This window comes from Pogona vitticeps, chromosome 1 (genome assembly GCF_051106095.1).
Source record: "Pogona vitticeps strain Pit_001003342236 chromosome 1, PviZW2.1, whole genome shotgun sequence".
Taxonomy (NCBI): Eukaryota; Metazoa; Chordata; class Lepidosauria; order Squamata; family Agamidae; genus Pogona; species Pogona vitticeps.
In genome coordinates, this window is record NC_135783.1 from 4,557,146 (window position 1) to 4,582,136 (window position 24,991).

The window sequence follows — 24,991 nt, forward strand, 5'->3', positions numbered from 1 at the left end:
TAATGGGATACAATCTCAAAAATGATAGAATGATGTCAATACGAATCCAAGGCAGACCATTCAACATCACAATAATCCAAGTTTATGCACCAACCAGCATTGCTGAGGAGACTGAAATTGAACAATTCTATGAAGATTTACAACACCTTCTAGAACTGCCACCAAAGAAAGATGTTCTTCTCATTCTAGGGGACTGGAATGCTAAAGTAGGGAGCCAAGAGATAAAAGGAACAACAGGGAAGTTTGGCCTTGGAGTTCAGAACGAAGCAGGACAAAGGCTAATAGAGTTTTGTCAAGAGAACAAGCTGGTCATCACAAACACTCTTTTCCAACAACACAAGAGGCGACTCTATACATGGAAATCACCAGATGGGCAATATCGAAATCAGATTGATTATATTCTCTGCAGCCAAAGATGGAGAAGCTCTATACAGTCAGCAAAAACAAGACCTGGAGCTGACTGCGGTTCTGATCATCAGCTTCTCATAGCAAAATTCAAGCTTAGACTGAAGAGATTAGGAAAAACCACTGGGCCACTCAGGTATAATCTAAACCAAATCCCTTATGAATACACAGTGGAAGTAAAGAACAGATTTAAGGAACTAGATTTGGTGGACAGAGTGCCTGAAGAACTTTGGATAGAGGCTCGTAACATTGTCCAGGAGGCAGCAACGAAAACCATCCCAAAGAAAAGGAAATGCAAGAAAGCAAAGTGGCTGTCCAACGAGGCCTTAGAAATAGCAGAGAGGAGAAGGGAAGCAAAATGCAAGGGAGATAGGGAAAGTTACAGAAACTTGAATGCAGACTTCCAAAGAATAGCAAGGAGAGACAAGAGGGCCTTCTTAAATGAACAATGCAAAGAAATAGAGGAAGATAACAGAAAAGGAAAGACCAGAGATCTGTTCAGGAAAATTGGACATATTAGAGGAACATTTTGCGCAAAGATGAACATGATAAAAGACAAAAATGGGAGGGACCTAACAGAAGCAGAAGACGTCAAGAAGAGGTGGCAAGAATACACAGAGGAATTATATCAGAAAGATTTGGATATCCCGGACAAACCAGACAATGTAGTTGCTGACCTTGAGCCAGACATCCTGGAGAGCGAAGTCAAGTGGGCTTTAGAAAGCCTGGCTAACAACAAGGCCAGTGGAGGTGATGGCATTCCAGTTGAACTATTTAAAATCTTGAAAGATGATGCTGTTAAGGTGCTACATTCAATATGCCAGCAAGTTTGGAAAACTCAACAGTGGCCAGAGGATTGGAAAAGATCAGTCTACATCCCAATCCCAAAGAAAGGCAGTGCCAAAGAATGCTCCAACTACCGTACAATTGCACTCATTTCGCACGCTAGCAAGGTTATGCTCAAAATCCTACAAGGCAGGCTTCAGCAGTATGTGGACCGAGAACTCCCAGAAGTACAAGCTGGATTCCGAAGAGGCAGAGGAACTCGAGACCAAATTTCTAACTTGCGCTGGATCATGGAGAAAGCCAGAGAGTTCCAGAAAAATATCTACTTCTGCTTCATTGACTATGCGAAAGCCTTTGACTGTGTGGACCACAGCAAACTATGGCAAGTTCTTAAAGAAATGGGAGTGCCTGACCACTTTATCTGTCTCCTGAGAAACCTATATGTGGGACAGGAAGCAACAGTTAGAACTGGTCATGGAACAACGGAGTGGTTCAAAATTGGGAAAGGAGTACGGCAAGGCTGTATATTGTCCCCCAGCTTATTTAACTTATATGCAGAATACATCATGCGGAAGGCTGGACTGGAAGAAACCCAAGCCAGAATTAAGATTGCCGGAAGAAATATCAACAACCTCCGATATGCAGATGATACCACTCTGATGGCAGAAAGTGAGGAGGAATTAAAGAACCTTGTAATGAGAGTGAAAGAGGAGAGTGCAAAAAACGGTCTGAAACTCAACATCAAAAAAACTAAGATCATGGCCACTGGTCCCATCACCTCCAGGGAAATAGAAGGGGAAGATATGGAGGCAGTGTCAAATTTTATCTTCCTGGGCTCCATGATCACTGCAGATGGAGACAGCAGCCCTGAAATTAAAAGGCGCCTTCTTCTTGGGAGGAAAGCGATGACAAATCTTGACAGCATCTTGAAAAGCAGAGACATCACCTTGCCAACAAAAGTCCGAATAGTCAAAGCTATGGTTTTTCCTGTCGTGATGTATGGAAGTGAGAGCTGGACCATAAAGAAAGCAGACCGCCGAAGAATTGATGCCTTTGAATTGTGGTGCTGGAGGAGGCTCTTGAGAATCCCCTGGACTGCAAGGAGAACAAACCTATCAGTTCTAAAGGAAATCAACCCTGAATGCTCACTTGAAGGACAGATCCTGAAGCTGAGGCTCCAGTACTTTGGCCATCTCATGAGAAGAAAAGAGTCCTTGGAAAAAACCTTGATGTTAGGAAGGTGTGATGGCAAGAGGAGAAGGGGACGACCGAGGATGAGATGGCTGGACAGTGTCTGCGAAGCAACCAACATGAACCTGACACAACTCCGGGAGGCAGTAGAAGACAGGAGGGCCTGGCGTGCTCTGGTCCATGGGGTCACGAAGAGTCGGACACGACTAAACGACTAAACACACACAACCTGAAAAATAAGTCCTAGTGTGGTTTTTCAGGATGCTCGTCATAGAAGCCCTACCCCAAAAATAAGCCCCAGTTAAGTGAAACCCTGCCCTACACTCTTGTGCAGCAGCCAGAAGATGATGACAGGACTGTGTTTGAATATAGATTGTTGTACATGAAAAAAAAAAGTCCCCTGAAAATAAGCCCTAATGCATTTTTTTGGAGCCAAAATTAATATAAGACCCTGTCTTATTTTCGGAGAAACACGGTAGCGGTTCTGATTGCCTGCTTATGCCCTCAGCTCTCTGAACATGTAGCCACCACGCTATAAAAGGGAAAATAAGTTTTAAAAAAAAGCCCAGATCTTGCAGGAATTAATTTACTGGAAATTACATCTATAGCACTATGAAGACTTTGCCCTTAGATGAACAGGGCGGACAAGTTGACAGGGAGTTAAGCCATCATTCCTTCAAGAAAAGAAAAAGATAATTCAGTGGGTGATGTAGGTGCACTCTGGAAATTGTCTTCCAGGATTACATGGTGAAATACGCTGCTTTTAAATAATGAATAAAAGAGAGAAGAGGGGAGGGGATGTGAGCTAGCAAGTGAGCACAGAATCTACAGTATGGGGCTTTACAGATGATCTGAACAGAAAAGCAAACAAGATTAACACCACTTGGCCATTATGAGAAAACAACTGGACTTTTTAAAACATTGTGATGGCATTTCTCATCCACAGGCGTCTAATGACGTGCGCGTTTCAAGGTTTTTCTGGTAAAGGTCTAAACGACCAACAGAACAATCAGTTGTAAGGTTGCTGGCACTCTTGGATGGACAGACAGATGTACGCCTGCAATCCAAGCACTGATACAACTGGAAGCAGGTTTAGCTCTTGGGTAAGAGGTGACAAAATCGGGCTGCCTCCATGGAAACGTCTCTGGCGTTTCTCATTGCGTGCTATCCCCGACGGAGGGACAATGAAGGGGGCCACACAACATGCACCATGGTTTAGAGGAGGAGGAACGGGTGGAAGCTGAAACATCCGGATTTTTCCAGAGATGTGGTAGTACCTGCAGATGTGTTGTAAGGAGTGAGGATCCCGACACGTAAGAAACTTTCTCATAATGCGATTGGATGACCCAGTTGGAGCTGCCAAGAGCGTATCCGGAGCTAAGAGGAGAAACCTGGATGGCACCAAAAAGCTCCTGAAGGGAAACAGGGAAAGAAAAATAAGACAGTCATATCCATCCATCCATCCATCCATCCATCCATCCATCCATCCATCCATCCACTCATCCATCCACTCATCCATCCACTCATCCATCCATCCATCCATCCATCCATCCATCCATCCATCCATCCATCCATCCATCCATCCATCCATCCATCCATCCATCCATCCATCCATCCATCCATCCATCCATCCATCCATCCGGTTGTTGTGGGTTTTTTGGCCATTGTTCTTCCCAATGTTTCACCAGTCTCTGGCATCTTCAAAGGACAGCACTGTGGCCGGCATCTTCAGAGCACAGACTACTGTCCTCTAAAGATGCCGGCCACAGACTGGCGAAACGTTAGGAAGAACAACCTTCAGAACACGGCCAAAGAGCCTGAAAAACCCACAACAACCATTAGATCCCGGCCGTGAAAGCCTTCGCGAATACATCCATCCATTCTTTTTATATCTTATCCTGCGCCCAATGCAGGGTTTTAAGATCCCACCCGAAATATAGGGGAGACAAATGAAAATAAAAACACATTTCAATAAATGTCAATAGGAAAAGCAATTACCCACAGCCCATATTAAAGCCATTGAATAAAAACTGTGCAAATGTAAAGCCACTGCGTAAAACACTTTTCAAATACAGTGGTGCCTCGCATAGCGAGGTTAATCCGTTCCAGATTAACCTTCGCTATAGCGAAACATCGCTGAACGGGACAGGGAAAGCCATTGGAACGCATTAAACATCATTTAATGCGTTCCAAAAGGCTCCTTTACTCACCGTTCAGCGAGGTTTCCTATGGCCAGCAGCCATTTTCGCGCCCTCGTTAAGCGAGGGGAGGGCGCGAAAACGCTGCGCGCAGCCATTTTGGGGCTTCCGGCGGCCATTTTGTCCGCCAAACAGCTGATTGTCGGAGCTTCGTTTTGCGAAGATCGGTAAGCGAAACGCTTACCGATCTTCGCAAAGCGAATTTCTCCCTATCTAAAGCTCGTTGAGTGATCGCATTAGCGATCCAAAAAAACGGATCGCTATGCGATTTCGTCGTTATACGGTGCGCTCGTTAAGCGAGGCACCACTGTACTTGAAAGGCTGTCCTACAGAGAAGGGGCAGGATCTGTTCTCAGTCATCCCAAAGTGCAGGACACACAACCACGGGCTCAAGTGAAAGGAAGCCCGATTTCAGTTGAAGATCAGGGAAAACATCTTAATTGTTAGAGTAGTAAGACGATGGAATCCATGGCCTTGGGAGATGGCGGTGAGCGTTCCAGCGCTGGAGGCAATTCAAGAAAAAATGGGACCACCCTCTGTCAGATCTGCTTCAATCTGGATTCGTGCACTGAGCAGGGGGTGGGTCTTGATGGCCTTAGAGGCCCCTTCCGACTCCATGAATCTAGGATCAATAACAGCAGGACCTGCAGTTCCAGCAGCAGGATGAGGTCCTAGGATTCTATGAATCTGAAAGCTAATTGGAAAAGAGGAGGTGTACAACTTCCCTCTTTGAAAGCCCTTTCTTGGCAACCAGTCCCTTGTCTTGGCAGAACGGCAATAGCAAGCAGCACTAACTTGGCCTCCCCTGGGAGGGAGATCCACAGAATGGGAGCAGCCCCTAAAAAGGCCCCGCCTTGTGTTCTCAGCAGACTGGAGTACAGAACCACAGGAAAGTGCTTCAGAGAAGAAGGGGAGGCTCAACAATGAATAAAAGGGTTCCAGGAAACAATTCCTTGAATGCAACTGATTGGTGTCACACTGATATTTATTGATTGGTGCAACTGAACACGTCAGCCACATTGTAAATTACAAAGGTGACCTTGAAACAAGTGGGGAAAAACAGCAGCAGGGGGAAAAAATCCTCACCAAACAAATTAAGAACAGCTAATGAAAGCAGTGGAGAGAGGGAAGCTCTTTTTCCCTCTCACGCCATACCAGAACCAGGGGGGACATCCACTCCAATGGAGTTTTGGGAGAGTGAGAAGAGACGAAAGAAAAGGTTTTTTTTTGACCCAGCATGTGGTTAGTCTGCGGGACCCCTTGCCACCGGATGTGGGGAGGGCATCTGGCCTAGATGCCTTTAAAAGGGGATCGGACCGATTGCAAGAGTAAAAGTCCATTGCAGGTTGCAAGCCATGTATCATCTCCAGGCTTCGAAGGAAGGGACTCCTAAAGGCCAGATGCAGAGGAAGAGGGGGATCAGGAGACAGGGATCTCATTTTCTCGTGTGCTCCCAGAGGCATCTGGTGGGGCCCACAGTGAGCTACAGGAAGCTGGACTAAGAGGGGCCCTTGGCCTGATCCAGCAGGGCTCTTCTTGTGTTCATTAATCAGAAGAAACAGCACCAGAAAGAGGTGATCAAGAGGCATCAAACCCTTTTAAAAAGCTTGTATAAATAGCAGGGTCTGTTTACATCCTCAAAGAGTCCTGCAGGTGAGCAGAAAAGGAACCGTCACTAGCAAGGCCCTGCTTTGGGCTGCTGCTTGCATGATCTCAAGGCGAAGATGGACGGAAGCAGGAAGAAGAGTCTAATAAGATAAGAGATCCCAACAGAGAATGGCTCCCCCATCCCAAAACAGATCCTACAAGGGGAGGAGTACCATTTTTCTCCAACACCTTGAGAATACTCACTATTTTTTGGGAATACCCCACCAGCTGGATCTTACTGAGCGCCGAGTTCACTTCCTGCATGTTGTAGCATCTCCTCCATGTAGTGACTTCAACAGCGTCCTTCAAAGGGGTGGGAAGCAGCCTTAAAAAGGCAGATTGGATTAGGTGGAACAAACCTCCAGGTAAGAGGATGATGCTCCCATCAGTCCAGACCATGATTTCAACAGAAGACTACAGGGCAGCGGTCCCCAACCTTTTTCGGACTGCGGACCGGTTGGGAGGTGCGGGCTCCATGCGCGGGGGGTGGGGGCACCCCCACGCTCGCAGCTGGGCGTGTCATGCTTTGCACACAGGTGTGTCATGCTCACGCGCTTGCACATGGGCGCGAGATGCCCACCCATAAGCACGAGACACCCACCATGTGTGCATGCGGGTTGCCGGAGATCCGTGTCTGCAGCCCATTTCAAGGAAGCCCACGGACCGGGGTTGGGGACCCCTGCTATAGGGTGAGTGGCAAATAACAACAACAACAACAACAACAACAACTACTACTACTACTACTACTACTACTACTACTACTACTACTGCTGCTGCTGCTGCTACTACTGCTACTACTACTACTACTACTACTACTACTACTACTACTACTACTACTACTACTACTACTACTAATAATAATAATAATAATAATAATAATAATAATAATAATAATAATAATAATAATAATTGTTACATACAGCACTGATGTTACCTGTCTGTCATGGGTTTGGAGGGAAAGTTCCATCCTATGGGGAGTGGAAGGCGGGACATCAGGAGGAGGGGCTGTACTGTATATATATGTGGAGCTTGTGTGGAGAAGTTAGGAGGAGAAGCTGGAGTGGGAGTCTGTGTGTCAGACTGAGTACAACTGTGTGTCAGTTGGTACATACCTGATAGGTTCAGGTTTCTTTATAGGTAGCCAGAACTGATAGGTTCAGGGTCTGTGCTTTACTTTAAAGGGTTCTGTGGGAACCAAACTGTTATATGTATATGTTTGGGATTTTGCCACGTTACAGTATCTTATTTACTTGACCTTTTTATTTACCCTGTTTGTTATTTAAATAAACCTTGTTCTTTTGTTTGTTAAAAATCCATTCCTGGTCTGTGTGACTCCTTATAGGGAATGGTTGGTGGCAGCTTGATTATAGTGTGGCATACTCCAGTAGGTCTGGGGTTGTCACATTGATTGGTGTCCAGCGTGTGGGATACGGCTGGTCCAGTTGTCCAGTGGTCCAGCAAAGCCTTGGCAAGTGTGCCCAGAGCAAGGGGAGTCTAGTCAGGGACAATCTGAGAGCGCGTAGGTAATCTTCTAGGCTTACCTCACGGGGAGGTAGGCTAGTGGAAGAACGTGTACACTCAGATTGGGGACTAGATTAGGGAGCTCTGAGGCAACCCGTTTTGGCGGGAAAAGGCTGAGGCAAAGCTGTGTGAAGTAACAGTGATCTAGCCTGTCTGCTGAGAGGCCTAGCAGAGGGAGTGATTCTGCCTGGCAACAGTTGCAAGTTAGTGCTGAAGGAACAGCAGCAATCTATAGAAGGCTGTTTCTGAGGCAAAAAGGAAAAAAGTCGTCGCTTTATTTTGAGGCTTGACTTTTGAAGGCAGCCTGTTCTGGGGGGATTATGCCCTTGACTCGAAGCCAAATGGTAGAAATGGAAAAAGAAGAAAGATTGGAGAGAGAGAGGATGGCGTTTGAGTTAAGAAAATTGGAAAGGGAGGCCAGAGAAAGAGCTGAAATCAGTCAGGCAGAGGCAGATGCCAAGGAAAGGGGAATGGCCATGAGGATAGAAGAGATGGAACTGAAACACAGAATTAGAATGGCACAATTAGAATTAACATTCCTAAATAAGAGAAATAACAATTTATCAGTGGAAGAAATGTCAAAGAAAGAAAAGTATGAGGCTCAGGCCAGACAAAGTGAGCAAGATCTTGAAAAATATAATCAGCAAAAAGACATTAAATTAAAAGAAATCAGAGATAAGACTGAAGAACAAGTAAAAGAGATAAAAGCTAGGGCTGAGGAAGAAATTTTACAGATCAGGGCTGAGTTTGAGGCTAAGCAAAAGGAGCTGGATTTGAGAATAAAAGAGAAGAAATTGCAGCTAGAAAAGAAACCAAAAGAAGGCACACAGGTTAAGGCACAACCTCAAAACCTGAATTATTCTGAAGAAAACATGAGGGAAACATGGGACCCTAAGTACTCCAAAGGGTTAGTTCAGAGCCCGCCAAAAATGGGCGGCCATTTTGTTGATAAAACTTCTGGGCAGAGCCAGTCCAGGAACCAGATTTTGGAGGGAAAACCAAAACCAGATGAGAAAGACTCCAAATACAGCAGAAAATGTTATTTCTGTCAAGGAAAGGGCCATCTAATCTCAGAGTGTGAGAAATGGAAGCAGCTAAAAGGAAATTTGCCTCATGATTTGAGTGGAACCAAGCCAAAAGCTGTGTTCTGTGTCCAGACAGAGCAAAGCTCCTTGTCACTGAGGGAGCCTGTTGCCATGGCTACTCAATCTGGAACAGTTACGTCTGCTGATCAGGCTGGGGAAAATGGTCCTCTTGTGGAGGTCAAGCGCTGCTTACTAGTGAGAACAGATTCACAATTGTTTGAGACCGCAGGGGTGGACGTAGGAATACTTGACCATCAGTATAGGGGGCTAAGGGATACTTGTTCCCAGGTGACCCTGTGCCATCCAGACATTATTCCTATGAAGTATATAATCCCAAATGAGAGCCTGAAGGTGGCAGGGATTGAGGGACAGGTGATCTCACTGCCAGTAGCTGAGGTACCTGTGAGCTTTCAAGGCTGGAGGGGAGTTTGGCGGCTAGCGATTTCATCGACTCTGCCAGCAGCCGTGCTCGTGGGAAATGACCTGGCTGAACATGTGAAACGGGTGCTAGTGATTACACGCTCACAAGCCACCACGGGGACAGTTCAGGGGGGTATTGGAGAGCCCGTGACGGAAGCAGATGGGGGTAGTTCCGAAGCTGTGGTGGAATCCTTAACCACAGACAGCAAATTTGGCCAAGAGCAAAAGGCGGACGCCACTCTCCAAAAGTGTTTTGAACAGGTGACAGACACCCAGCTAACACCTGAAGCCCCAGCGAGATTTCATGAGAAAAAGGGAATTTTATATAGAGAGACCCTGAGGAATATCTCAAAAGGGGGAGATGAGATCAGAAGTCAGCTAGTGGTACCTGAAAAGTATCGCCCCATGATCTTACAAAGGGGGCACTCTGACATGTTTGCTGCGCACTTAGGGGTGAACAAAACACAGCAGAGAATCACACAGAATTTTTACTGGCCTGAAATAGGGAAGCAGATCAAGGAGTTCTGTAAACAATGTGATGTGTGTCAGAGGCAGGGGAATAACCGTGACAGGACCAAAGCAAAGTTGTGCCCTTTGCCTGTGATTGACACCCCGTTCAAATGTATAGGAGTGGATATTGTGGGACCTTTGCCAAAGGCCACAAAGAGGGGGAACAGGTTCATTCTCACCATTGTGGACCATGCCACGAGGTACCCTGAAGCCATACCCTTGACTAACATTGAAACTAACACAGTGGCAGATGCCTTGGTGGGGTATATGTCCAGGATGGGATTTGCCTCAGAAATAATCACAGATTTGGGCACATCGTTTACATCAAAGCTCATGAAACGGTTATGGCAAATCTGTGGAATTAAACACAAGGAAACCACTGCCTATCACCCAGAAAGTAATGGGTTAACGGAGAAGTTCAATGGGACTCTGATGCGCATGATTAGAGCTTACTTGGCAGAGAATCCAAACAATTGGGACCAGAAGCTGCAATCCCTTTTGTTTGCTTATCGATCAGTGCCACAAGCCAGTACCGGGTTCAGTCCGTTTGAACTTTTGTTTGGGAGAAGGGTGAAAGGGCCACTTGATTTAATCAAACAAAATTGGGAGCAGATCACCCAGGATGACCCACAAGACGTTGTGACATATATAGATTCTTTAATGAATGACCTAAAGAGAAACCTAGAGCTAGCAGCAGAGAACCTGCAAGCTCAGAAGGTCAGAAAGAAAACCTGGTATGACCAGAAAGCCAGGGAGAGGCACTTTAACCCAGGGGAGGAAGTGCTTTGGCCTAGGCCCTGCAAAGAGAACAAACTGCAGCTGGGTAGCCCAGAAATAAAATACTTGGGTCACATAGTAGGGGGAGGAGTGATCAAACCCCTAGAGGCCAAGATAGAAGCCGTTCGTGATTGGCCCAGACCCAACACCAAGAAAAAAGTCAAATCATTTCTTGGGTTGGTGGGCTACTACAGAAAGTTCATCCCGAGATTTAGCGAGATGGCGACTCCGCTGACCGATCTGACGCGGAAGAAGACTGATGACCGCATCCCGTGGACCAGCGACTGTGAGGAGGCGTTCCAGAGGTTGAAGGAGGTGCTCATCAATTATCCAGTGCTGCGTGCTCCAGACTTCGACCGGGAGTTCATCATCTACACCGATGCGTCTAACAGCGGGGTAGCAGCAGTTCTTTGCCAGGAGGATGAAGATGGTGACCAGCATCCAGTGTCCTACCTGAGTAGGAAACTCCAGAAAGGTGAGAGACATTTGGCAACCGTGGAAAAGGAGTGCCTGGCCATAGTCTACGCGATTCAGAAGGCCAAACCTTACATCTGGGGAAGACATTTTGTTCTGTGCACTGACCACTCACCACTGCAGTGGTTAAAGACAATGAAAACCCACAATAGTAAATTTATGAGGTGGGCTTTAAACCTGCAAGACTATGACTTTGAAGTGAAGGTGGTCAGAGGGTCAATGAACTGTGTTGCTGACGCCTTGTCAAGAAGACCCGAAGAGTGAAGACGGCGAAGAAACATGGACTATGTATATATTGGTGACCAAAAGTTAAATGTACCTGTTTATTAAACATGCTTGGTTTGTATTAATAAAGGTGACTTGATGTATTGTAAATGTTAATGTTTAAATGCCTAATTGATATGTTTAACTTAGAGTGTAAGTATGAGTAAGTATGGTATTGTGTTATTGTATAACTGTTTTTGTGTGTTTTGATCCTGGTTGTTTTTTGGAGAAAAGCACTTTAGCTTTTCCCCTACAAAACAACTTATAAAGAGGGGAGGTGTTACATACAGCACTGATGTTACCTGTCTGTCATGGGTTTGGAGGGAAAGTTCCATCCTATGGGGAGTGGAAGGCGGGACATCAGGAGGAGGGGCTGTACTGTATATATATGTGGAGCTTGTGTGGAGAAGTTAGGAGGAGAAGCTGGAGTGGGAGTCTGTGTGTCAGTTGGTACATACCTGATAGGTTCAGGTTTCTTTATAGGTAGCCAGAACTGATAGGTTCAGGGTCTGTGCTTTACTTTAAAGGGTTCTGTGGGAACCAAACTGTTATATGTATATGTTTGGGATTTTGCCACGTTACAGTATCTTATTTACTTGACCTTTTTATTTACCCTGTTTGTTATTTAAATAAACCTTGTTCTTTTGTTTGTTAAAAATCCATTCCTGGTCTGTGTGACTCCTTATAGGGAATGGTTGGTGGCAGCTTGATTATAGTGTGGCATACTCCAGTAGGTCTGGGGTTGTCACAATAATAATAATAATAATAATAATAATAATAATAATAATAATAATAATAATAATAATAATAATAATAATAATAATAATAATAATAATAATAATAATAATAATAATAATAATAATAATAATAATAATAATAATAATTTTAAAACAGGTGATGCATTTCAAAGAGCGGGATGTTCTTTTTTCACGAGCAGAGACTTTGCCAAAAATGGAAGTGAGTTGGGGTTTTTTGGCTGAAACCTTTGTGTCTTGCAAAATCTTGGCTCATGAAGGAAGAGTTATGATCTCTGGAATGCATGGCCTTTTTATTCTCTCTTGTTGATGTGGACTGTCCTCCAGCCTGCCCCCACTGTCACATCGACTTGATGTTTCAGGGTGTTCCTTCTGAAAAACCATGCAGAGAAATGTGCTCAAATCTTGGAGGTGGAATTCTCAAAGGAATTGTGGAAAAAAATATGTGATTTCAGGACACTTCAGCGAGAGCATCAAACTGGTTTACCCCTTAGAAAAGTCTTTGTTTGGGGGCTTCTTTGATTGCATATGCAAAGAAAGAAAGAGAATGCCATCTGAGCAGCCATGAACGGGAGTGACGACTGTGCAACCGTAACAAAGGGCGGCTAACTTGGTAGAGCATAAATCACTTACAGTACGAGGGACTGCAGGCAGGAAGGCAGTGAGAGGTGCCAAAGATCGGAAGAAGAATAGGATTCTTATTTTGTATATTAAACAGATGCTAAATCAAAAGCCCATTCCAACCCATTTCCAATGATTTAAGGTAATCGGTCAAGTTTTGCTGAGCCATTTGTTTAAACAAACCTAATTTATTGGTGAATCTGTTGGGTCAGTGGCCCTTTCTGCCATAATTTAAGGCACGCGTGAAAGCATTAAGGATTGTATTTGCCAAGACGGCCATGTGCACCTAGTGCATGGAACGGCAGTTCCAGCGCATAAGCCTGGGAAGCAAGCATGCTGACTGGAGAGTGTGGGGGGAAGGTTCTGGGAAGAGTAACTTAAAAAGAAATTAAGTTTTGCCAGAAACAGAGGGATTCTCTGGTCTGTGGGTATACTGTGGCATGCCCTTCTCAGTGGGCAACATCTAATAATCTCGGGCACGCTTTTGCCTTCCACTGGACCAGAGGTGGCACACCCCGCCCCATGGCAAATCACATCCTAGAGGTTTCTAGGAAGAACTTTGCCATTTAAAGACAAATTGAGGGTGGCCCCGGCCTTCTGAAGGGGGGCTTCTAAGACTTCTCCCCAGACAGGAAGTGACCAGCTGCCACTTTTTTTTAAAATGGCGCATTAAAGGCCTAAATCAGGTGTGGGTATTTAAACAGCAAATCATAGACACCAGAAACTTTGAGGGCAAAATGTGACCTCGGGAGTTGGCGAGTGCTCCAACACTGGAGGCGTTCAAGAAAAACTTGGATAATCACCTGGCAGATCTGCTTTGATTGTATTCCTGAACTGAGCAGGGGGTTGGACTAGATGGCCTTTGTAGGACCCTTCCAACTTCAATTTTCTATGATTTCTAGGATTCTCCTGAACCCGTGGCCTGCCCCTGATGTCAAGCTCTGTGGCATACCTCGACTGAAAGTAGTCTGGGATGTCTGCTTCTTATATTATCACTTCTCATTCATTCATTCAATCCTTCCTATCCCATCTTTCTTGGAATGAACCAAGACAGTGCACATGGCCCTTCCTCTCCCCACTTTATCCCCACAACAAACCTGTGGTGCAGATCAGACTCAGAGAGGATTCAAATCCAGCTTGAGAAGGATTAGAACCCCGTTGGCCCAAGCCTCCGCCCTGCACATCCTACACAGAGCTGGCTCATTCCTTGCTCCTGGCTTGCGTGTAACTGCACTCACAAGATTTTAATGCCCCCCATGTGCTGTTCGCCAAGGAACCCCATCCCCCCCCAATGTTTTTTGGCATTCACTCAGAACATGCCATTGTTTTATCTGGGAGAGCAAAGGAGGTAAACATAATAGAAATCACTTTAAAAAAACACACCTCAGTAGGGTTAGAGGTTTTGCTATTCATTAGCTCAGATTGCCCAGAGTAATGGGGTGAAAATATAAGCCAATGCAACGCCCTTACCTCCCAGCAAAACTTTCCATCCGAAATGCTCCAGTGCCTTCTAACCTTCTGTTATAAAGCTAACAACTTGGTTTCCTGCAACCTATGCGGGTCAGGAGCAACTGAGCGGCAAACGATTAGGCAAAAACCCAGATACAGGAGTGTGTGTCATCACAAGTGCCACAACAGTGTGGGTTTGTCTTTAAGTATGTCTTGCATCAGCGATGGATACTATTTTGGAAAATACGGTTCTCTTTGTAGAAAAGAGGGCTAGTCTAGTCACAGCTGGCTGCATCTGGAAGGTCCGTCTGGCCATCCCCAGCTGCCATGAGGGGTGCAATCTGCCAGTTCTGAGGACGGGGGCGAGGGGACTCTCAAGATGACTTCTATTGATTCAGCACCACCGCCCAAGCCAAACTCCCAAGCCACGGGGGCCACATGGAGAGAAGGGCTTGCCATCAAGGCCCACTCTTGGCAGAATGTAGGAAATTCCCATAGGCCACGTTCTACCTGGCCCCGTGAGCCTGCCACGTGATTCCACGCCCAGCACAGAAGAACTGCTGGCCGGAACTGACAAAGGGGCAATTTGTGCCCATTTCTAGCTTCAATCGATGAAGACAGGAATTGGGTGAGCTGGTAAGCAACGATACCATGGGGCTGAGTGAGTGATCCTTACCTTTGTACCTCCTTATTCTTCCACAACGAGGCAGACTGCGCCTTTGGCACCCGCTCAATAAAGTTGACCAACTCCTCCATAAGTAGCCTGAAAACAGGAGGAACAACCAGAGAGAGCTCAGATCTTGACCACAAAAACAGAATATAGCTGCTTCTAACAGCACAACAGAATAACCTTCTAAGGGCCAGCAGGCAAACCATTCGGCATTCATGCCTGACAGACCCTTTGTAATAAAAAGTTCCTGGCTGCCTGGATAGCTCAAGTATCTGGTTGCGGAGCCAAAGGCTGGGAGTTCTGGGCTTCCTGAGAGAAAAACATGCCTGGGTAGCCTTGGGGCAGCTGTATGGCCTCAGAATGCCCGCAGAAGAAGCACACAGCACCATATTCTCCCATGTATAAGATGATACTTTTGTCTAAAATCTTTAGATTAAAATTAGAGGGTCATCTTATACACGGAAGTAAGTTGAAGAGGCGACAAAAAGAAGTGGAGGGGGAAAGGGATCAAAGCGATCCTGCAGCGCTTTGATCCCTGCTTCCCACCCCCCCACTTGATAAGCCCCGGTTAGATTTCTTAATTTTGGGTTAGAAAAGTGTGGGGGGCGTATTATACATGGGGGCGTCTTATACATGGAAAATACAGTAAACACTTCTGAGTATTGTACTACTATACCTAAAAATTCTGGATAGGGCTGTCATATGTCAGAACTGACTTGGTGGCCTATAATAACTGTTATTAGCAGGCGAGAGAGAAGGCTACGCTGACGTCCTTACCTGCTAGCTTTCTACAGGTGGCACTTTTCTCAGATGAGTATTCCACACTACACAGATCTCATCTGAAGCCCAGGGTTCAGTTCTGTATCTTTTTAAAGAAGCATGCAAACAAGCTGCCGTGGATTTAGAAAGGGTGGGGAAGAAGGTCAAGGGCATGGAAAACAAGCCATGGAGGAAAACTAAAAGGGAGATGAGGAGGCTGCTTGGGGGCAAGGGCAGGGATGACAGCAGTTGTCAAAGACCTAAAGATCTGTCTTACCCAAAGAAGCTGCCCCCCAAAGCAAGAGAAGGCAGGGCCTTCTTAGTGACTGCTCCCGGGTTTTCGTCCTTCCACAAAAAGGCAAAGATCTTCTTATTCAGAAAGTTCGTTGGCCGCTGATGGACCGTTGAGAAAGATGGGAGTCGTTCTTTTGAATGCACGGCGTGTTATGTTTTTAAAATGGCTTTTGAATGGTATCCACGCGGCACTTGTTTTAACGCAGTGACTTATTTAATGCTTTTTAAAAAATGCTGCATTTTATTGTGGTCTTTTTTTTTTAAAGCTGCATCTGGTTTTAATTTCATCCCAGAAGCTGCCTTGAGTCCCCCAATGGAGAAAGAAAGGATATAAATCATATATATATATATATATATTTGATTTATATCCTTCCTTTCTCCATTGTAGGACTCAAGGCAGCTTCTCTCTCTCTCTAGAGAGAGAGGCCAGAATTTTCTTGGATGGTTATGTTGGCATAAAGGCAATGGATAAATCACAATGGTGAATTGTTGTTAATTTACAAGTCGCTTCTTGTACACCTCATCACACAATAATTTATGCAACTGGGGCACAATGGGAGTAACAAGCAGTGGCTTGTTAACTACCTGCAATATATGCAATATATACCATTCCACTTACGTTGGCATAAGTAACCAACTGGCCAATACTACTATCCTTACTGCTAATAATGAGCAGTTTTACAACCTCCAGCTGTGCTTCTTCGGAGGTCTGACTGGGATATCTCACTTCTTGGTTTCCTGAATCAAAGCAGAATGGTGTGGGAACCATATGACGCCCTGAAAATTTGGCCCCCTTTGCACTCCCCCCACGAAATAAGGGGATCCTGAGTCCAAGAAAAGCACTTCTTATTTTAAAGGCACACACCCCTTCTATCGGTTTAACAAATAATACGAACACTAATACTACTATTTATAATAAGCAAAGTGTGCTGCTTATATAAGCACTCAAAGTACTATCTGGATGGGTTGCAATTTAATTATGCAGGCTACACAGTGCCTGCCCCCCCCAAGAAACCTGGTACTCAATCTTCCAACCCTAGAAGGATGGAAGGTTGAGTGACCCTTGAGCTGACTACCTTGGATTGAACCTGGATTATGGGCAGAGTTTTGGCTGCAGTACTGCAGTTTAATCACTGCGCCACAAGGCTTCTAATAATCATAATATTATATAATACAGTGGTGCCTCGCTAGACAGTTACCCCACATGACAGTTTTTTCACTAGACATTGACTTTTTGCGATTGCTATAGCGATTCGCAAAACAATGATTCCTGTGGGGGAATTTCGCTGGACAATGTTTGGTTCCTGCTTCGCAAACCGATTTTCGCTAGACAACGATTTTGACAGCTCCCTCCGCGCTCGCAAAATGGGTGTTTTCGGGACCTAAGCTTCGCAAGACAGCTATTTAAACAGCTGATCGGCGGTTAGCAAAGCGGCTTTCCTATGGCCGATCTTCACTAGACAACGATGATTCTTCCCCATTGGAATGCATTAAACAGGTTTCAATGCATTCCAATGGGGAAATGCTTTTCGCTAGACAATGATTTCGCTAAACAGCGATTTCAGTGGAACGGATTATCATCATCTAGCGAGGCACCACTGTAATACATTACACCGACATTTAGCCGATACATAGGTTTTTGGTTAAAACTTGTATCTGTTTGATAATACCAGTAAATGCTTTTATTATTTTGTCTGTTTTCAACTGTGTTTCATATTTTTATTATAATGATAAACTTCAAAAACCAAGGCCAGAGGTGGTTTTTAAAACCACACCTGACCGTCTTATAACTTCCAGTTTTCATGAAGGGGTTTGTGGGGGCCCCAGATGATTTGGGGGGCCAGAAACTGGTCCTTGGACCCACAGAGCTTGCCAACTATCAGACTAGATTGCTGATAAAGACTCCCTCCGGAGTCAGGATTCTGGAAGAGAAACTCTCAGACGGCAGCCTGCAAGTGGTACGGCCAGAGGGTTTGGGGGCAATTTCCAAAATTAGGTACCCTAGTTCTCCACAAATATCCGCTGCTATGTTGTGCAATTCATAGGAGTTTTTGAAATCCAAACATTTGGGTTGTTTCAGAAAAGTCCAGAAATGTGGCGTCAAAAACACATACCCTTGTGGTTAGCCATGTCCCCTCTTCCTCAGGTCAGCCCTGCCTTTAAAGCCTCTCAAGAACATTAGGATCGGCTTTCCTCTTTCTGTGTTGCTCTTTATATGCCTCCCTTTGTTTGGTGGCAGACGGAGAGGGATTAGAGCAAAAACCGATGTGAAGTGGATTTTCCCTCACCTGCCAATTTGGACCGTCGGCTCCGTGGCGTACACCATCCCCGTGAATCCGGTGTGTTCGGTGATGTAGGGCAACGCCATCATGCAGTGGTAGTTCGAGATCAGAATCACGTCCACCGTCGAGAGGTCCAGCAGTTGCATCTGACCAAAGAGAGGGAAAGTCATCGGACACTTTCTCTGCTTTGTATTTCTACAGAGAGGGGAGGTGGATCGGGAGTATAAGACTCAGGAGACCTGGGTTCAAATCCCGATTCAGCCATGAACACCCACCGGGTAGGGACAGGTGGCTATGAGAACCGAGTCACGGAATGTTTCCCATGCCTCAAAACCCTCCTAGCATCCACACAACTCAGAAGCCACCTGACAGCACAGAACGGCGACCATTCCAGGGAGCTCAAGGAAGAAAACAGGCCTTTTGCTCATTTTAAAATAAATGTGTTTTCATGGAGACACACGGCTGTTGTTGGTACAGGACAGCTCATGGCAACCCTATAAAAGAGCAATCTCCAGAACTGGTCCGCTCAGGTCTTGTGAACTCAAGCTTGTGGTTTCCTTTAGGGAGTCAGCCCATCTTGTATTATTGGGTCTTCCTCTCTTCCTGTTGTCCTGCCAGCTTCCTTGAGTGACCAGCTTTCACACCCATATATAGTGATCAGAAAGACGAGGGACGCATTGGGGTGGATCACATAATATTTAGCAGGTAATGTAAATTTATGGCGCATTGCATGGGAACATCAAGAGAAGAAGTGTAGTGGATAGAATGATGTGCTAGGACTCAGGAGACCTGGGTTCGAATCCCTCCTCAGCAATGGAAACTCGTGGGGCAGATGGGAGCTATTTAAAGAGGCAACACTCCTTCAATTGCCCCCCCCCATCCTTTGGAAACTCAACTAGGGTCGCTATAAGTCAGAACTCACCTTATGGGACCCAACAGCAACAAAAGTCAGGGAACATTTGGGCATGGTTTCGTGCCATGGAACTGCATCCTGGTCTGTCGGGTAACCAGGACTGACGAGGCAAAGAAGGTGCAGACAAGGGCACCCAAGACGATAAGGGGACTGGAGGCTAAATGCTACAAAGAACAACTCAAAGAACGAGGGATGTTGAGCTGAACGAAGAGAAGACGGAAGGGAGACGTGAGAGCCGTCTTCCAAGATCTGAAGGGTTGCCACAGGGAAGAGGGCATCGATTGATTCTCCGTGGCGCCTGAGGGTGGGACAAGAACCCATGGGTGGAAACCCGTCTTCCAAGACGGAAATCAGGAGGAATTTCCTGACGATGAGAACCGTCAAACGGTGGAACAGCTCGCCTCCCAATGTGGTGGGTGCCCCATCGCTGGAGGTTTTCAAGAAAAGATCGGGCAGCCATCGGTCCGGGATGGTCTGAGGTCTCCTGCCTTGCGCCCCAGGGGGTTGGACTAGAAGACCTCCAAGGTCCCTTCCAACCGTACCACGATTCTATGAGTCTATGAAGTGGGCAGGGACCTCAGAGATCATCAAACGCAGTCCCTGCTATCCTTAGGCGGCTATCCTTAGGCCGCCTGGTATCATTTGCTCTGATGAAACACAGGCTACTACCTTGCCAGCTAGTCTGCTCTGCTCTGGAAGAACGTGTTTCATGTAAATTGAACCCAGAGGTTCAGCTCCTATCCTCGGGAGCAGCCCTCCCCAATCTGGAAAAAAAAAAAGAAGAAGACTTTTTACATCCCATTAGAGGAACTGGAATTAGAAATATTTCCTGGTAAAGCTAAAACCCTAGTGAGGTCAATCTGGAAATCTTACTAGAAACTTAACCTCTAACTCAGTTAGGATAGAGCAGCTAATGGGATTAAGGAGACCTCAAATGGAAAAATTATCTGGGCCCCATGGCTCAGCCTATTGATCCAAAACTAAATTATACAGAAACTAGTCAACTGGGCTATGAAAATATCAGAGGTCTTCGGTCATTCGTTTTTGATCTCAGGTTGTTTCCCTTGCCCCTTTTATTTTCAGGGACAGGATGCATGCGTTCAGCCTAAGACCAGAGTCACATTTTGCAATGCAATGCAATGCAATAAATGCAGCTCCATGACCGGAGAAGAGGGAGGCACTGGCATATTTTCTCCTGCTCCCCAAAGGATCCCAGACAAACCATCTTTTTTCTCCTCTTCCTTGAATTAAGCTGCGTGGGGTTTTCTGTCACAATGAGATCGCTGCTGATCGTGTTTAAAAGATCAGGCAGCTTCTCCAGAGAGCAAAGTGGTTCCAACAGCTTATTCATCTTCACGGAGCTCTTGAAATGCTGGTTGCTTTTTTCTGCACTTCCTCAAGATGCCAGAGCGGTGGCTGGAACATTCGAAAGCCACTCTAGCCAATGTGCAAAGAGCCGAGGGGCGAACCTGTCCACTCTCCAAAATACTTTTTTCCCTTCTAAAAATGCTTTTAAAAAAAAAAAATGTGAGAAAGCCCCCCTCTCTGGGGGCTATTATTTCTAAAATTACATCTTGGAAAGGGGTTCAGGGTCAAGCCTGCTTGGGGGGGGGTAGAGGGAAGGGAAAGCACAGCAAAACTGCCCTTACCTTCATGCTGAAGGCACAAGAGGAATTTCTAAGCAACTGGGTAAAAAGAATAACAAAGATGCATGAAGTCTGTGGGCCATGTTTTGCCCACTTCTGATTGAAAGGGGAAAAAAATCAGGTTTTAGACCTGAAAATTCTGCAACAAGAGAGTGTGGACAAGAAAGGAGGTAATGACTTTTCATTAGAAACAGAACACAACACACGGATCCATCAACACACAAGTACCTTGGTTCCACATTACAGACATAAAGCTCTTACACCCGTCTAGCAATGGGAAAGAAATGCGTTACGTTTGTATTTCTCTGTTTAAAAAAACAAAAACATTCTGCACTTCCTGGAAGTGTCAGGAGCCATGAACAGCATCTTGCCCAGGAAATCTATATATTTCGGAGGCTGCGAGGAATTCCAGCCAAAGCAAAGCGCGCTGCTGATATCTACTGCCCCATAGCCCTTCAAGCACTCTCTGGGTGGTTTACAAGTTAATGATGCAGGCGACACATTCCCGCCCCCAGCAAGCTGGGTCCTCAAGCACAAAAAGTTCTGTTTGAACATGCACACAGTGAGGAAGTGCGTATTTCAAGAATGCACAGAAGCATGCTTCAGTCAAGAGGGGAAACACATTAAAAAAAAGACAGAGGAAGAAAAAAATAGCTCAGTGGTTTAGGTGGTTGGGAGTTTGATTTCCCCACTGGGCTTCCTTCAAGTAGAACCAGCCTGGGTGGCCTTGGGCAAGCTGCACAGCGGTCCCAGGGTGCCCCCTGGAGGAAGGGAAGGGTCAACCCCTTCTGAGTACTCTCTCCCTGGAACAGATCACCATAAGTCAGAACTGACTTGAGGGCACACAATGATGATGACGATGATTATAGGAGGCTAGATGCTGGCTAAATAAGTTCAGTGAATTTGGAACCTGGTAGGTTAATTCTCCATCATGCCTCCCACGAGAAGGAGCCAGCCTGTGTGGCCTTGGGCTAACTGCAAAATTTGAGAGTACTCTTGAAAGGAGGGGATAGAAAACCACCTCAGAGTATACCTAGAAAACACTGGGAAGGGTCGGCAGAGGTTGGAATTGATTTAACACTGTTAAACATTTATTATTATACCTGACTAGGCCATTCTTTTGCCAGAACTGTTTACTTTGGAATTGGCTTAAGCATGGCCTGCCGTTTACATGTGCTCGGTTAACATTTCCGTGCATCTCCCACATCCTGCGAGGTCCACCATCAGCAAACTATTTTCACCACCCCAAAGGGCCACGCCGGGTGGCGATTTCGAGAACTCTAGTCCCAAACATCAGATCTGTAACAAGGGTATAATGATATAGGACCACCTTACAGGGAGATTATAAGAATTTTTAACATTATAAACAGAACGGGCTTTAGCAGTGCTGAAAAATGCTCCGTTTATTATGTAATCCTGGCATAAGTAGACTCCGTAAGCTGCTTTTTCTCTCCTATGAGGCTTGAAATGAAATAAAAGGTTTCAAAACAAGAGCTGCTGTTTGCAGTTCCGCTTTGTTTTCAGTTGACACAGGAGCTGTAAGTGGTTTGCGAAATGGATCGGAAAGTCATCCAACGAGGAGGCATTATTTCCATAAGAGCCCATCGTCTCCTCCTGAGAAATGTGAATTTTTCTCTCAAGCGAGCCGGATGGCCCAGGAGCCCTCCGACGGAAAGCCACCTTCGGAAAGAAAACGCGGGGATTGACGAACAGTGAGACAAACCCCCTCTGGTGTTGCGTTACAGGTCCAGGAGGAAAAGGGTTGCTAGAACAGGAAAAGCATTCAGCATTAAGAGCTCCTGTGAAGACTTACCTCCGGCAAGCAGAACTCTGGAGCGGAATCCACAAAGACGCGGCCAGAACAATCTTTCAGCTCCTTAAAAATATATATATATAAAAGGCAGGGAGAGAAGAAGGCAGACGTTTAATGAAGCACTACAGAACAGGATAAAATCAAGGTCTATGTCAAATGTGAAATAAGGCAATCAACCCTGGTTTCGAGCTACCAATGGTCTTTGTTGTTGATGTTTAGTCGTTTAGTCATGTCCGACTCTTCGTGGCCCCATGGACCAGAGCACGCCAGGCCCTCCTGTCTTCCACTGCCTCCCGAAGTTGGGTCAAAGTCATGTTGGTCGCTTTGATGAGCCTGTCCAACCATCTCATCCTCGGTTGTCCCCTTCTCCTCTTGCCTTCCCAGTTTCCCAACATCAAGGTCTTTTCCAGGGAGTCTTCTCTTCTCATGAGATGGGCAAAGTATTGGAGCCTCCGCTTCAGGATCTGTCCTTCCAGTGAGCACTCAGGGTTGATTTTCTTCAGAATGGATAGGTTTGATCTCCTTGCAGTCCAGGGGACTCTCAAGAGTCTCCTCCAGCACAATTCAAAAGCATCAATTCTTCGGCGGTCAGCCTTCTTTATGGTCCAGCTCTCACTTCCATACATCGCGACTGGAAAAACCATAGCTTTGACAGTGCGGACCTTTGTTGGCAAGGTGATGTCTCTGCTTTCTCTCCTAGACCAATGGTGCAGCAGTGGGCAGAGATCCTGCTACAAAGATGGCCTTGTAGAAGAAGGGTGGGGAGCACAATTAGCTCAAGACTCTAAATGGGCTCTAGCTGGATTTTACTGGGCCCACAAAAACCAGACGCTGGTCTTTTTCCTTGCCTGCGCTTTCTGTTCCATCTTTGTATCTCATGGCACCCTAAGAAGCTTTCATCTTCTCTGCCGTTTTTTCCTCAAGTTCCGCTGGGCATCAAGGGCATCAAGTCATGCAGCTTGTTCTGCCACTGGATGCCCGCATCATTTGCCACTTGCTTGAATGGTCTGATTACCCTGTTTTAAGCAGAGATGGGCCGTTTCCACTGGTATGGATCCCATTTTCCCTCCTGGAATTTAGCGGGTCAGAGATGGGGGGGGGAAGTGGCTTTCGCTGTGAAAGTGTCATTAGTCCTTTCTCACAGACAAGAAGATACCTGCTTGCAGGAACACAAATCTAGGTGTAAACAAGGCAGGCAATGAGCGTGCACCTTGTTTAAAGGGGAAATGGTCCTTTAAAGAATTTGGTGACGCAGAGATTTTTAAAAAATAAGAATTTCACAGTAAAAGTGCAATTGGTCCTTTCCCATGGGGAAGTAGACGCCTGCTTGTAGGAACACAAATGTAGGTGTAAACAAGGCAGGCAATGAGCGTGCACCTTGTTTAAAGGGGAAATGGTGCTTTAAAGAATTTGGTGACACAGAGATTTTAAAAAAAATGAGGATTTCACAGTAAAAGTGCAATTGGTCCTTTCCCATGGGGAAGTAGATGCCTGCTTGTAGGAACACAAATCTAGGTGTAAACAAGGCAGGCAATGAGCGTGCACCTTGTTTAAAGGGGAAATGGTCCTTTAAAGAATTTGGTGACGCAGAGATTTAAAAAAAATATGAGGATTTCACAGTAAAAGTGCAATTGGTCCTTTCCCACGGGGAAGTAGATGCCTGCTTATAGGAACACAAATGTAGGTGTAAACAAGACGGACAATGAGCGTGCACCTTGTTTAAAGGGGAAATGGTGCTTTAGAGCAAACCTGTTGCTTTGGGGCTACCAATTAGCTAAATTTCAACAGCAAATTTGACAGCGGGGCTTCCTTAAGGGATAAAAAGAGGGTGGTCCCTGTGGCTCATGGTTTACTTGTTCCCCCCAATTACAATGAAGCATGACATCCACTGCTTATTCCTGGCAGGATGGTTGTTGAGAAGGGTTTGGAGAAGGGGCTACGGAAGCAACTAAGACAGTGAAAGGAAATGTGCGCTAACACAGTACCAAGACAGAGAGGGCTTTGTGAGGAAGTTCCCCATACAGTAAAAAGAGCAGATTCCTTACACATCCTCCTAGTTTCTGCCCCCCCACCTCCATCCTTGGCACAAAGCCCAGATCCAATGCTTAAGAAATTCTAGCAGTTTTGCCCAGTTAGAACAAATGAGCAATTACATCTAATGGCAGAAGGCTCTTCACCTCATCAAGAGAAGTTAAAAGGTGAATAATGGGCAAGCAGCATGAATTTCAATGCCTTCTTTAGTCTTGCAAACAAGAGTATTGAAATCCAGCAAGGAACACTCTGGCCTTCGGAGGGCCAGCTGTCAACCTCTGACCCCAGACCCCTGTCTCTGTGTGGCACTGCTCGGCTCATTTGTCATTCTAAGCAGACACAACGGTCAATACAGGGGCCAGATCAGAGGGCACCGGGACTCATAATTAAAACCTGCCTGCTAGAAGCAGTACATTGGAGGGGTTTCCAGTGCCATCAAGTAACACAGGGGTTGAAGTCCTCAACCAGCTGGTGGCACAT

General features: G+C 45.8%; 1 protein-coding gene across 1 annotated transcript in view; it reads right to left on the reverse strand.

Moving 5' to 3' along the window:
- INTS9 (integrator complex subunit 9) overlaps window positions 1–24,991 on the reverse strand; it is an 82,728-nt gene that overhangs the window by 37,104 nt on the left and 20,633 nt on the right. Inside the window, exons 4-8 of the mRNA XM_072986470.2 lie at window positions 22,481–22,543; window positions 18,115–18,254; window positions 14,780–14,866; window positions 6,432–6,552; window positions 3,660–3,794 (exon numbers count right to left, since the gene is read on the reverse strand). Coding sequence (XP_072842571.2) covers window positions 3,660–3,794; window positions 6,432–6,552; window positions 14,780–14,866; window positions 18,115–18,254; window positions 22,481–22,543 — 546 coding nt within the window. The remainder of the gene's footprint in view (window positions 1–3,659; window positions 3,795–6,431; window positions 6,553–14,779; window positions 14,867–18,114; window positions 18,255–22,480; window positions 22,544–24,991) is intronic.